At 42.5% G+C, this 14,443-nt stretch overlaps 2 protein-coding genes across 3 annotated transcripts; one reads left to right on the plus strand and one right to left on the minus strand.

The window, feature by feature from the left end:
• The first annotated feature begins 1,870 nt into the window (after positions 1-1,870).
• On the plus strand, positions 1,871-3,160 carry LOC115670514 (peroxidase 63-like). Its single transcript, XM_030591817.2, has one exon. The coding sequence runs from the start codon at positions 1,937-1,939 to the stop codon at positions 2,954-2,956; it is 1,020 nt and encodes a 339-aa protein (XP_030447677.2). The 5' UTR covers positions 1,871-1,936; the 3' UTR covers positions 2,957-3,160.
• A 2,764-nt stretch (positions 3,161-5,924) lies between these two features.
• On the minus strand, positions 5,925-10,153 carry LOC115670175 (ferredoxin-thioredoxin reductase catalytic chain, chloroplastic). 2 transcript variants are annotated; one of them, XM_056320697.1, is made up of 7 exons: positions 10,084-10,153; positions 9,364-9,486; positions 8,312-8,424; positions 7,191-7,240; positions 6,989-7,060; positions 6,289-6,349; positions 5,925-6,149 (listed from the first exon to the last, which is right to left on the minus strand). In XM_056320697.1, exons 2-7 carry the CDS (start codon positions 9,464-9,466, stop codon positions 6,105-6,107), a joined length of 444 nt encoding a protein of 147 aa, XP_056176672.1. In that variant the 5' UTR covers positions 9,467-9,486; positions 10,084-10,153; the 3' UTR covers positions 5,925-6,104. The 2 variants fall into 2 exon arrangements, with proteins under 2 accessions (XP_056176672.1, XP_030447244.2); XM_030591384.2 differs by lacking the exon at positions 10,084-10,153 and having other exon boundaries at positions 9,364-9,603.
• Between the last annotated feature and the right edge of the window lie 4,290 nt (positions 10,154-14,443).

A 14,443-nucleotide genomic window follows, 5' to 3' on the forward strand; every position in this document is an offset into this window, starting at 1 on the left:
ATCTGGGTGAGCCTTGCTTGGTCTTAGCGAGGGTCGCGGGCGAGCACTAGTCACCCTTGCCCAGGGCAGGTTCGCTATCCACTTTGGTGATGGGCGACAACGGCAATGCCCAACGAGAAGGACTCCCCTTTCTTTTTCTTTTTTTTATTGTTGTTTTTGTAAATAAATATTCAGCTTTCTTTAGTTTTTTATTTAATTTAAATAAGATTTGAATAAGAAAATAATAATAAATGCTACATAGGAGAGAGAATTTGATTTATATATGCTATGTCAGCATTTTCTGTTAGACAGTTTGACAGTGTTAACTTCAGGACTCAGTTGAATCAACATGACAAGTTTGATGACTTAATTGCACTTTTTACAAGTTTTAGAACTCAAATGCACTTTAATAATATGTTTTAGGACTTCTAATAGATATATCTCAAAAAGAAAAAAACACTGAAATGGGCTTGACCGACATATCTACAATGATTTTAGGCAACAAGATACGAAAGGAAATATCTACTCGTGACCGAAATCGGTGATCCTTGACCAGCTTTTCAAATAAAAAGATTTTATTTTGTTTACCATATTTCTCATTATAATGGTCGGGTTTATTAGTTAATTAAGGGGGGGATTAGACTAAATATTCATTAATCACACTCACATGTACCTGCACGCTCTCCCGCCAATTTAGGCTCCTCCGTCTCGCGCGCGTTCTGATCCAGCTGGTGTTTTACTTTATTCTTCTTCGTTCCCCGTGCGGTTTCAGTAAACTTGCTTTTCACGAACCCCCCACCGCACGCGCCACCGTAGCCCCCCACGCGCCGCCCCCTACAACCACCGTCACCCAACACGAGAAGCCGATCAAAATAATCAGAAATTAAAATTAAAAAAACACTCCACCTGAGAAACGATTTATGTAGATTTCCATGTCTGTCGCTCGTTCTTGTTAGCTCATTTTAATGCGCACGCGCCCCACGAAATTAGATTAATTAAACTTCAAGCGAAATTTAACAAGTTCAATTAATTTCGATTTGCGTGAGTTGAATGTAGATTCGATGCACAAGAAAAAGCTTCTATTAAATTGCTTAGGAGCGTTCTCCTTTTTTCGATTTTGTGATTTTGATGCGCGAAGAAACTTTTTGAACATAACTTTTCGATGATGACTTTGGTTTGGAAAAGGAAAGATTGCAATTCTTGAAGAATATTTTCGAGCATTTTACATCACCGTCACAACGCTCTTTAACCGACCATCCCTTCCATGTTTCAAAACGCGTCAGCTTTAAGACACTGATCACTAACATCTGTAAGCATTAAGTGAATATTTTAGGAGCATTTTTGAATAAAATTTTCAGTAAACTTGCAGTTGCAATACGACCGGCGACCATATGAGTCGGAGTTGAAATCGAGTTATATGGTCTGCATCGCCCAGTGATCAAATGGCTCGACTTTAGAGTTTTTCTGTGTTATCACATTTTGCCATGTAATTAAGCACCAAACTTCGTGAAGCGTTCTCTGAGGCAAATTTTGTTTTTCGTTCTATAGCATCATGTTGCGTTTGTTAAGGCGGAACGAAATGAAAATGATTATAAATATGTATTTAGATGGTATAAAATTACAGTGAAAAGCAAAACCGTAGCAAAAATAAAAGGTTTCACTGTACAAATAATGCTGTACCTTAATTGAAATTTTCCCAAAATAAAAGGTTTCACTGTACAAATAATGCTGTACCCTACTACTCACAAGGAATTTCTCCGTGTCATAAAAATGATTGTCAAGAGTGGGGCCCGCTGTCCAGCACGCACACCGTGATTGGCGGTGCACCGACTGCCACGTGCACGCCCTCCCCACATTAGCAAAACCCACTCCCCAGTGCGCGACTCTCACTCCTCCCATCTCCCTCTGTCTTCCTTCCTCTCCATTCTCTCCCCCCGAAGCCGAAGCTCTAGCGACAATGTCGTCGCCGCCGCCGCCGCCGCAGCACCGCCCGGCCCTCCTCCGCATTGCGCCGCTCCTCCTCGCCGTCCTCCTCGTCTCCTCCGCCGGCCCCGCGTCCTCCCGCCTCACCGCCGACTTCTACGCCAAGTCCTGCCCGGGCTTCCTCCAGATCATCCAGGACACCGTCACCGCCAAGCAGATCTCCACCCCCACCACCGCCGCCGCCACCCTCCGCGTCCTCTTCCACGACTGCATCGCCACCGGCTGCGACGCCTCCATCCTCCTCTCCGCCGCGCCCCTCGCCCCGCCCCCCGAGCGCGACGCCGACATCAACCTCTCCCTCCCCGGCGACGCCTTCGACCTCGTCGTCCGCGCCAAGACCGCCCTCGAGCTCGCCTGCCCCGGCACCGTGTCCTGCTCCGACATCCTCGTCGTCGCCGCGCGCGACCTCGTCACCATGCTGGGGGGCCCCTACTACGACGTCGCCCTCGGCCGCCGCGACACCCGGATCTCCCGCGCCTCCCTCGTCGCCGGCCTCCTCCCGCGGCCCAACATGACCGTGTCGGACCTCCTCTCCCTCTTCGCCTCCCGCGGGTTCTCCGCCCAGGAGATGGTGGCCCTCGCCGGCGCCCACACCGTCGGCCTCTCCCACTGCAAGGAGTTCAGCTCCGGGATCTACGGCTTCAGCAAGTCCTCCGCGTTCGACCCGAGCTACAACCCGAGGTTCGCCCAGGGGCTGCAGAAGGCCTGCGCCAGCTACGGCAAGGACCCCACGCTGTCGGTGTTCAACGACGTGATGACCCCCAACAAGTTCGACAACATGTACTACCAGAACCTGCCCAAGGGGCTGGGCCTGCTGGCGTCGGATCGGGGGCTGTATGGCGACCCCAGGACGAGGCCGTTCGTGGAGATGTACGCCAAGGATCAGGACAGGTTCTTCAGGGACTTCGCGAGGGCGATCCAGAAGCTGAGCCTCTACGGGGTCCAAACCGGGAGGAGAGGCGAGATCAGGCGAAGGTGTGATGCTGTCAACTAGATCTGTCCTCCTTTCTTGATCACACTGTCGATTCTTGTTTTCTTTTGGTGGGTATGAGCGAGAAACGGGAGAAGCACGCAGTGGAATGGGATTTTCGTTTTTGCAATTCAATTATTTTTGGAAAGGCAATATGTATACACGGCGTTTGTACTGGAGTTAAAAGGCATTATAGATGATAATGATATGATTATTCACTTTTTCGCATTTTCGAAGGCTGTTGGGTTCTTGGTGTCTTTGCCGGGGCAATGCAATGCTTCTGGGTTTTGTTGTTTGCTGTTGTTCTTGAGAACCAGAGCTCAGCTCAGCTCCTCCTGTTCTTCTTCTTCTTCTTCTTCATCTTCTTGCCAGAAAGGAAAGATCGTCCCCTGTTTCCGCTTGCCCTTTTTTCTTCTCTAAGAAAAAAGTTATTTGCAGTGGAAAATTAGTGAGTGGAGGAACAGTACTTTTGTGGTGAGATTAGGGTAAAGATGGGGTACCCAGGTAAACAAGTCGAACTGGGAAGTGGGACGCGCTCGCTCCCCTGTTCTTCTTGCTGGTGCGGTAGTGGAAAGTGCCTTTGTTATGGATCAGATGATTGGAAGATACCGATAGACATTACATCTTCGCTTTATTTCTCTCTCCATCTTTTTCACTTTGGCTGAATAATAGTTTACTAGCCTAATGGGTACATATCTGCATCTTGTTTCTAGTGAAGAATCCACGGAAAAACCCCAAACATTATAAACATATCAAACAAATTTATCACGAACTATGTTTTTGACATCATAAACCTCAAACAATACCTGTGATTCATTTACTCTAAAATTTTTCTTGTGACGTAAAAAAATCTCAAAATTGTATTTATATATATATATGATTTTTCAGTCAAAATAACGTCATTTTACTCTCTTTTTTCGTCCATCTAGGCGGATTTTCAACGGTTCTCATTAATTGAACTTTGACGGAAGTTAAAGATTTTTGGTGTTATAGAAAAAAAATCTATGATAAATGTGTCTTAACTGATATAATTTAGGATATTTAGTGGCTTTTGCCTTTATTTTTAATGCTATCGAAGCTAATAAGGCTCTAAATGGGCTCGATTAAGGATTCTCATAAGAACCCATTGGCTTAACTACGTAATGTAGTCGTTCTCACAGCGCACTCAGATCCAATTCAAAGGAACTCATTCACTATGTAGGCAGATAAAGAATTTTCGGGTTTAAGGCACGGCGATCTCCTTCCTCGCATGGTTTTTACTTATAAAGTGACGAGACGAATATTTTTTCTACGTGTAAGCTAATATTCGACATCTGCCGATTAATTTTTCGAATTAATTTTCCAAAATGATCATTTTCTTATACTCCATCGGTATAGTTTTACTTAGGTCAATCTGTTCTGCCAGCCGTGCAAAGGCCTATATAGTAGATTTCTGGGGGTAGACATTAATTAAGGACAGGGAGATACAGCTTTGGCGGAGTTAAAGAGCCGCAACCTCCAAGAGTGCCTTCCAACACATCACGACCCTCACTTCTTCCTTCTGCTTTTAGCTTGGAAAGGGAAAATTACCAAAAAAAGTCTTAAACCTTTTGTAACTGTGCTAATTCAGTTCTAAACCTTTTTTTTTTTGTCATTTCAGTCTTAAACCTTTTGCAATTGTACTAATTCAGTCTATCCGGCTACTTTTGGCAGGTCGAAGCTGACGTGGACGTCGGCCGGCTGACGTGACATTATTTTATTTTTATTTTTATTTTTTTCCTTTCTCTTTTTTTTTCTTTCCTACTTCCCCCTGGCCAGACCGGCTAGGGGGAGGCTCGCCGGCCATGGCGAGGCCGACCTCGCCGGCCATGGGCGAGCTCGACCTCACCGGCCATGGGCGAGGTCGAGCTCGCCCAGTGACGGCGAGGTCTCGCCAGATCTGGGCGAAGTCGACCTCGCCCATGGCCGGCGAGCCTCCCCTGGCTGGTCCGGCCAAGGGGAAGAAGGAAAGAAACAAAAAAGAGAAAGGAAAAAAATTATTAAAATAATGCCACGCCACCTACCCGGCCAAAAAGTAATGGGATAGGGCGGATGTTGCCCGTGATTACCAAAAGGTTTAGGACTGAAAATGGCTAAAAAAAGTTTGGGACTGAATTGACATAATTGTAAAAGGTTTATGACTTTTTTGGTAATTTTCCCAGCTCGGAAAGGATTCAAATTCAACGCCCCCATCATGTCTCCTCACGCGGAAGATCGAAAAGTTCTCAGCAACAAATAATGGGGAAGTTATTGCAAGACGCAATTGCATGCCGGTGCACGGGACCAAATAAATTCATCAGCAGATCATTCACGATTCGTCACATCTTACATGAGATCCCCCCCAAAAAAAAAAAAAAATCTAGCAATTCAAATGGATCGAAGAACTATAGTCGGCGCATCAGAGCATTACTTTGTAACAAATATGAGCTTGCATAATTAGACAATTTAAAGAGTAGGGTTGATCCTGAAAACTGTAGCAAATCGTCTTGAGTTCATGCAAAAAGTCTGTTCTGAATTTTTAAGCCAACTGTTGAAGGACCTGCAGAAACTGCACAGGAATAATGACATCCATTGCAAATGTTTGAGTACTTGCACACCATGGGCTTTCAGATTTTGAGAACGAAAAAACCCTTTTGTTTTAATAAGCAAAGTTCAATCTTCAAAGCATACTGATTTAAAAGAAGGATTCAATCCTCGAAGCGACGTCAACCATATGTCCAGCCAAATGCATATTGTCAACTGATTTAATCCGATCCAGTGATGCAATCAGTTGCAGCCAATTGATCATCGGTCAGACAGTTAACCCAACAGCATTTAGCTCATCATGATCCACGACGATAGGAAGTGATCCTCAATAACCAAAGAGTATGTCTATGCCGCGCTATATGGTGCTTCGAAGTTCACCACAAACCAAATTTGAGAGTGGAGACCAGAAAAAGTCTTCAACCAGATTTTAGTGTTAAGAAAATTGTGAGAGGAAACCAAAGCTCCATTTTCAGATAACAAGTGTGACAGTAGGCTAGCATACAAAATATACAATGGAGGGCTTAAAAACTGCTGCTCCTTTTCGTTCTCAGTAGTATGTCCATTTTCTTCTAACAAGGGTTCGAAATCAGGTTGAGATCTCACAACAAGTCAACTACATGGCATAGCATCACATATTTGCAGTCGATTCCTTGATTTCCTCCAACGAAATGGCCTGCACAGAAGGAAAGAATAGCATCTGAAAGTTAGAATGTCCTCAATATTTTTATCCATCCACTCTCATATGAGCTCACGATACCAAGCTAATTTATCAACTGATTCAAAACACGTGCTTAGTAACATAGATAATTCACCTGATCTTGGCCAGCAAAATCATTCTCTGGAGTGAGGAAGAGCATGCAGTGGCACTCTTTCCTGCCAGAGTAACCAGCAAGGTTATAAATTTTGAGCAGAGAGAAAACCATGACCTATTTCCGGGGAAAAGTCACATGGATAATCTCATGCGCCATCAAAGAATCCTAGTGAAAACGTTCATCTCTCTCCTATGACAATGGACACCAGGTCCACAGAGACCAACTTAAGTGAGGTATGCAAATTCTGGGGGATTTAGCCTTCCCCCCCCCCAAAAAGAAAAAAATTACAAAAAAGGTACGTGATTGCTAATTAATTTGGATTGTTCTATAACACGATGATAGTCTAAATAGTCCAGGAAACAAAAAATTCTTATAAGGGAATAAATCCAATGCTGGTCAAGGTTATAAAGTCAATTCACATCATTATTACAAATCTAAATTAATCCTATTAAGTTTATACCTACTGTAAGGCAGCACAAGTATCCATTATATTCTCACACAAATGAAGGAAAAAAAACCATTCTACCATCATAGTCAATTAATACTGTCAGCAATCAATTGACAACTCCCATTCTCAACCAGCTTGGTTTTACAACAGAAGAGGAAGATTTATCTAGATAAACATAACCAGAAAAACGTTGCAAACTTTCACATCATTAATATACAGTAAATCAGTCAATAGCATTAAAATATACTCTACCTCTCCCTCATTGGAACACAAGGACAATTCCAAAAACCTTGAGCTACCTCTGCCGCTTTGTCATCATAATGCCTGTGGTTCAGTGAGTTGAACCTTAAATTATAACACCGACTATGTATATCTCTTCATATACATTTCCAATGGATGTTGAAGTAATAAAACAATCTAAACAAGAAGGCAAGGTTGTTTCGCATGTATTTACCTACATGGGCAAAGCGGTGCACCTAATGTGTCTTTATGGTCAGCCAGTCCCTGTTGAAATTCCAATAGGAGTTAACTATGCATAGATTCTGCATTAGCAAACGAGCACTTGAAAGCCCTAAACAAACTCATAATGTAGGAAGTAACAGATGATAGTCATAGAATTAGGGATTTCTGTGCACATTGTTTCATCTCTGATGTTAGATCCACAATCTTTTAATCACACATTTTCCCCCATAGTTGAGCTCCGATTTCTTTATCTCAAGAAGTAATTAACTGATGCAAAGAAGAAATTTATTAATTAACTTGGAAAAGCAACTTCAGATTTTTAAAAGGAATATAAATAATCAGATTTCAAAGAGTTGGGTTTGAGTGGTGACACTACATTCCAAGTAGATAATTTACTCTTTAGTAAAGAAGAGCGAATGATGCTTTACCCGTCATAGTTACTGCATCTCTAAATGGTAAACTTCCATCTATCAAGATCTTCAATTTTGTATTCAGTAGCAGATGCTCATATTGAATTATACACTACATAGAAGCCTACCTATTACTCAAGCCGAGTTCCAATTGAAGCTCAAATTGGCCATGACGCACGTTAAAACTACAAAATTCTTTGTTTTCGTTTGAGATAATAGGCAAAACAAACTCGTAGCAATTACAGAGCACGTGATGAGCTTTAATAAATCGGTGAAATTGAAGAACTCATTCATACAGTAGGATGCAGCAGATGAAAGCATCACACAATTGAATTCCACAGAGGTGTTTCACTAATCTAAGCTCACACGGAGTGACAAGCTGCCAGAAGAAGACTAGGACCTAGTTAATTCCTGATATCAGTGCACAAACGGTAGTTTGGCACTGGCAACGATGGATAAATGGTGTATGGCACCACTTGGCACTTTCATTTTTCTTGTTTTGGGAGAGTAATCAGAAGGCGACTACAATGAAGGCCTAGACATAGCATAACAGGTATATTACAGACAGATGAAAACACTGATCGACCCACTAGGAGAATACACAGACGAAAACTTTTCAGAATTCAAACCCAAATGAAGGGGTAAAGAAAAAGAAAATGCACTTGAATCATAAAAACCAGCCGCATACATAGGTTCTACATACCTTAATAACAACAGAAGTCACACCCTTATCAACGCAGAAATATGTTCCTGATCGGCGTGCATACTGCTCTGAGAACTTTCTCATTATATCAACAGACTTCTCTGTTGGCTCCACTGGAAAACAACCCATAAAATTTTTGTTAGTGCGAAGTGAAGTGGAAGAAGAAACAAACCAAATGGGGAAAAGCAGCAATTTTTTGAGTTTTGACTATTGAAGCCAAGACACGTGCATTGGTCAGGAGTTACTATGAGGGAACGAGAATCGATTAGTCACAGCAATTACTCATCAAAATTAAGAGTAAAAGGTGGGCTCGTGTTTTGATCCGGATTAGAGCTCCCTCTCTCTCCTAGTTTTTCCCCCTCACCCCTGTGACTCTCCTCTCCTTTCCCCCAATTCTACTGATTAAAATTTCAACAAGAGAATCGAAAATCGGATGTAAGAAACTCTCGTCAGCCACACCTCAAGAGTCCACATGGATAAACAAAGGCAATTCAATCCTAGATAGAAAATTGCATTAGCTAACGTGTTTCACAATTCTGACCAAATTTCATCTTCACAAAGCTACAAATGGAACAACCACAAAATTGAGAGTAAACCTCTCCCAACCACACCTAAAACTATCATTGCAATCACTTTTTATAACCGCGATCACATTTCACAGTCACAGAGCTACACGCGGAGCTACAAAATCGATCAGCTCATATATCAACGAAGAAGGTAACCAAAAAAATAAAAAAGCACTCCAAATCCTCGGGTCATGAGGCCAACGTTCTGAATTCAGCAACCTCGCAACAGAGAAAAGCGAAGCTCAAAGCACGTATGCCGTAATCGCAAGCGAAAAATGAGCGAAACTACGGGAGCTCATCTTCTGCAGATAGCTATCCGATTGAACACGGCGGCACTACGGCGACGCAGAAACCAAGCCGCGTTAAGCGAACCGCCAAAAAAAAAAAAAAACCAACGCTCCGAGCACAAAGTCGGAAATTTTACTCTCCCCCTCTGCCGATACCACGTACTGCGTAAACAAGAGAACGAAGAGAAACGGCCCGTACCTTTGGCTCGAACGACGGGGCAGGGGCCGGGGCGGGAGCGGCGGAGACGCGGCGGCGCGAGGGACGGCACGCCGACGGCGAGAGAACAAGCTTGAAGAGCCATGGACGGCGGGCACCGATTTTCTGCAACCCGAAGCGGTGGCGGAGGAGGAGGAAATGAGAACCGGTTGCTCGGAGAAGAAGACGAAGAAGAAGAAGCGAGTGCGTCCGTGCGTTGTATATATGTTTGCATTTTCGTTCCGTCCTCTTTATTTTTATTTAGTTTTTTTTTTGCCCTTTTTTCTTGGCGAAATTAAAAGAAATAATTGCTTTATTCGACATTTATCTGTAAAATTTCCTTTGGGGAGGGCATGCGCGCCACACGTTGCGAAGAAATATCAAGCGAGAGGAATTTCGCAAAAAGCCAACCAAATATCTGGACAAACCCCGAACCCCGAACTCGACCAATGAAATCGATTCTCATATTCGAATCAAGAAGTCGTCTTTAAAAAAAAAAAAAAAAGTTTCATGAGATCGAGGAACGGACCACGTGCACGGATAAGATGCACGACACGGCCCGATCCCCGACCTTACTAACCATGAACCGCCATATGCGGGGCCCGTGATCGTTTCTTTTATACCGGTTTCAAGACGAGTTTTATCGGAGGAAATAGCGTCATGAAAAAGAAGAAGTTTGGATTAGGTGCACGGCACTAAGTAAAACACTATAATAGCTCGTACCGAACCGGGAATGTAGGGGCCAGACGGGGTCTCTCCGAGCCCCGATCCGGGCGGCTATCCGACTCCGGCCCGGCCCTCCCCTCGAGACCCTCTCTTCCGGATCTTGGCTTAGCTGTCCGCCATGGCGGCCTCCGAAATCGTGCCGAGTTCGTTTTTGAGAAGGTGGTGAAAGTCGCTGCTTCGGATAAATAAATAAATATATATAAACATACGAACACATCAACCGTTCAGCTTTGGTGGAAGTGACTTTTAGTTATAACTACTACTTCGAGCTGGACCGGAGTTCGAAGCCGCCACAACTTGCCCTTGATCAATAACCCCTACAAAAAAACTAAAGAATCAGAAAATAAGAAAAAGCGGGATAAAAAAACACATGAAAAAACATAATGAAAAATTATGGGGTTTTGCTACTATGCAAACGGGAGTTGGGGTGCTTTGAATGACCAGTAGCCAATCGATGAAGGGGCGATGGTTTGGTGCGTGCACCTAAGGACCACTTTGAGGGTGGCGGCATTGCTGCTGCGATATATGTGAAACATCTATTGCGCCTTTGAACCGTGCGCATCGGCTGCTTACTGAGGTCCCTTTGTTTACTAAGCCTTCGTTTTCGCTTCCGAGAATACCCGTGCCCAAGTCCCGAACTCTTCCGGCCCGTTGAAACCCCACGGGAGATCTCCGTGGGGCGGGGGAGACGAGCTTCGCGGATGCAAAGATGCCGGCAAATTGAGACACCCTCCTTATAATCGCAGAAAGCTTTCGAGAACTCACGTGAGCGAGCATGTTGATTATTCTTCAATTCGATTGCGCGGCATCTATAGGAGGCAGCTAAGGGATGGGAAATTCGAACGTCGAAGGCTGATTTTCCAGCGAAAATCAATGGTGTTTTTTAGCGCGCTCTTCCTCAATCTCACAGAACCATCTGCCCGTTCCGATCGTCGCCCTATACTTTCCATCTTCGGCGTCGTTCTTGTCATTGTCGCCTTTATCAAAGTCCTAGTGTTCATGTCTGAAAAAGCTCTCTTCATTTCTCGTAGCTTTTTAATCAGAGCAATCAAGTTGCAAAAAGATTGAAGACAAAACGTCAATCAAGGATTTCTTGTAACCTATTTATGAGTTGAATCCAACGGAAATCTTGTGCGGCACTTGATCAGAGTGCTTCTTCTTTTCCTGTAGCTGGGTTCTCAAAGAGTCAAAGGAGCCCAATTTTAGTGCCATCCCACGAATAGTAATTACCAAAAAAAAAAAAAATTCTTAAGCTTATTGTACGGCGGCCAATTCAGTTTTGGACCTTTCAATTTGGCAAATTCAATTCTATACCTTTTAATGATTTGCCAATGAATAGACCCGTCAAACGAATAAGTCGAGTCGAAAATGATCTGTTCCGAATTGGCCCATTTTCATGTAATATAAATCAAGTGACTCATACCCGATTCGACCTATATTGCTAAAACACTTCTATATTTAATATAGTCTAGGAAAACTTATATCCAAACTGAGATGAGAGCATAGAGGGAGCGAGCGCAAGAGAGAGTAAAGGCAAGAGAGAGTCATAAATGTGGGTTGGGTCTAAATAAGCTATGTACCCAGTTAACACTAATATTATTTAAGGTTTCATTATTTTAAATCCATTTATGATCTATTTTGAGAATATAGTTAACTCATATAATAATTCAGCCCATTAAATTAATATGGGTTAGAAAATGGTTCCATGACCCATTTTGACAGGGTTACTAATGAAGTCTTTCCGGTCAATTTTGACCGTAGTTTGATGACATGGATGTCGGCTGTCCTACGTCGATATGGACAATTTTTGCAATTTTTTATAAACTTTTTTATTCTGCGATTGCTGGCATAGAGTTAGTTGATGCTTATTCCTCAAATGCCGTCATTATTTTTTTCTTTCTTTCTTTCTTTTTTAAAAGGAAAAAAAAAAGAAAAGAAAATTAATAACAAATTCAGAAAAATTACAAAAATTGTCCATGTCAACGCTGTCCGTCTTACGTGTCCTTGTCACGTAGGACGTCCGGCATCTAAGTTATCAATTTCTGGCCAAAATTTATTGGAAGGAATACATTGGCAAATTGTTAAAAGGTTAAAGATTAAATTGCCCAAATTAAAAGATTTGGGACTGAATTAATACAATATATTTAGAATGCTTTTGATTATTTCCCTCCCATAAAAGACTAGGGCTGCGTTTGGTAACTGGCCAAATAGTAACTGATTATATTTTTTTGTTTCCAGAATCATTTTTGGAACAGAAATCTGTCTGGTAAATTTTTTGTTCCCAGGCACAAATTTGCACAAATTTGTTCTTAGAATTAGTTTTGGAATAGAATCAAGAAGAAAAAAAAGTTACTTCTTAATTCTGGAAACAAGAATCAGAAATGGAAAAGAAATTTTTTTTTTCTTCTTCTTCCTGGCCTGTAGCCGGACGCCGGTTACCAGCGACTTGCCATAGGCCAGGGCTAGCAAGGGCGGCTCGCGAACTGGGCGAGGGCCGTCCTTGCTAGATTTGGCGAGGGCAGCCCTCGCCCAGGCCGCTAGCCGCCCTCGCCGGATCTGGCGAGGGCGGCGGCGAGGGCCGCGACGTCCTCGCCAACCTTGGCCTGTGGTCGGTTGTTGGTGCCGGCGACCTGGCCATGGCCAAGGAAGGGGAAGAAGAAAAAAAAAAGAAGAAGAAAGAAATATTAAAAAATTCAAAATATTATTAATAAAAAGAAATTTTGTGCAATTACCAAACGCATTTTTGTTCTTTTTCTATTCCGAGAATAGAAATTTTGGGCAGTTATCAAACCCCTTCAAATGCTTAGAAATTATTCCCAGTCACGGAATAAAAAAGAATCATTTCTGAACAGAAATTGTTTTCCGGAACAGAATAGTTACCAAATGCACCATAGGTGATTTCGTGTCCATCATTGTCAAACTTTGTTTAGTACTATCAATTGCTATTTGTGATAAACCGAGCGAAAAAAGAAAAAACAAGAGTTGAACAACAAGAAGGAAATTTGGTTTTGAACGACTGTTATGGGCTCATTCTATCTAATTTTCTTCTAAGGCAAAATAACATTCAAATCACACGTTGCACTCAAGAAAACCTGAGTTCATGAAAATATAGACTTATTAAATGGGTGGGTCGGGTCGGAAATAATCTGACCCAAATAGACTCATCTAACCCGTTTTGACTCATTTCCATGTAATGCAAATCTAATGACCTCTTCCGACCCAATCCATACCATACATATATTCGATCTAACCCATATTGCTAAAACACTTCCATATTTAACTCAATCTAGGAAAACTTATATCCAAACTAAGATGAGAGTGCGAAGTGAGTAAGTGCGAGATTGAGTGAGGGCGAGATAGATGAGGTTGAGTTTAAATAAGTTGAAAACCCAATTATTACCCATTTAACAGCCATATTATATTTATATCCATTTATGACCCATTTACTGAATATAATTAACCTATTTATGACTCATTTACTGATATATGAGTTAAGAAATGAGTTTATGACCCATTTTAATGAGTCTATGAAAATGATGAAATTCTCTTCTAGTCTTGTGAATTGGTAAACATGCAAACGAAATTGTGGGGTGAGTGAAATCAGGAACCACCTGGATTGCCCAGATCAGTGGTTCGTAAGGGAGTCGATCCGATTCTCGGTTCCAATTTTTTGGAACTGGTGGGAACCGGTCTGGTTCCCAATTCTAGGTGTGGAACCACTCATCCGCCCACCCGGATCAAACCGGTAATATAATAATAAATATAATTTTTTTAAATTTTTTTTAAAGATAATATATTTATTTAATGTTTAATTTTTTTAAAATAAAAGAAAAATCCTAAATCACTAAACTAAACCTAACTCGCTCGATGCTCACAGCCTCACACTGAGTCGAGAAATACCTTCTTTTGCTTTCGCCTCACGCTCATGCTCACTCTCACTCTCTCACTCTTCTCGGTCGATGCTCACCTCACCATCTCCGACTCTTTATCTCCGTCTCCGTCTCTATCTTTCCGTCTCTGTCCTTGGCTAGTGGGACCGGTTCCATGGACCCACCTAGGAACCTGATCGGACCGGCGGTCCGGTTCTCGAATGGATCCATGAAACCAACGGGCGGTTTCCAATTTCAATTTTTCAGAACCTATCCTTAGTGGGTGGTTCCCGATTTTAGAGTGTGAACCGCCTACCTGGACCATGCTCACCCCTAGGTGAGTGGCCAAATCTGAAGTTGTCTAAACTTAGTGACGAGGGGAATTGAACCTGTATTATATGTCCAATATCCACACACATAAACTCATTGGTTATCCACCAAACCGACCCCATTCCTACCCTGACAAAAAAATTTTGTTGCATTGTTTA

Source organism: Syzygium oleosum, unplaced genomic scaffold, assembly GCF_021117445.2.
Source record: "Syzygium oleosum isolate NSW1041296 unplaced genomic scaffold, Sole_v2.1 Sole_v2.20, whole genome shotgun sequence".
Classification (NCBI taxonomy): Eukaryota; Viridiplantae; Streptophyta; class Magnoliopsida; order Myrtales; family Myrtaceae; genus Syzygium; species Syzygium oleosum.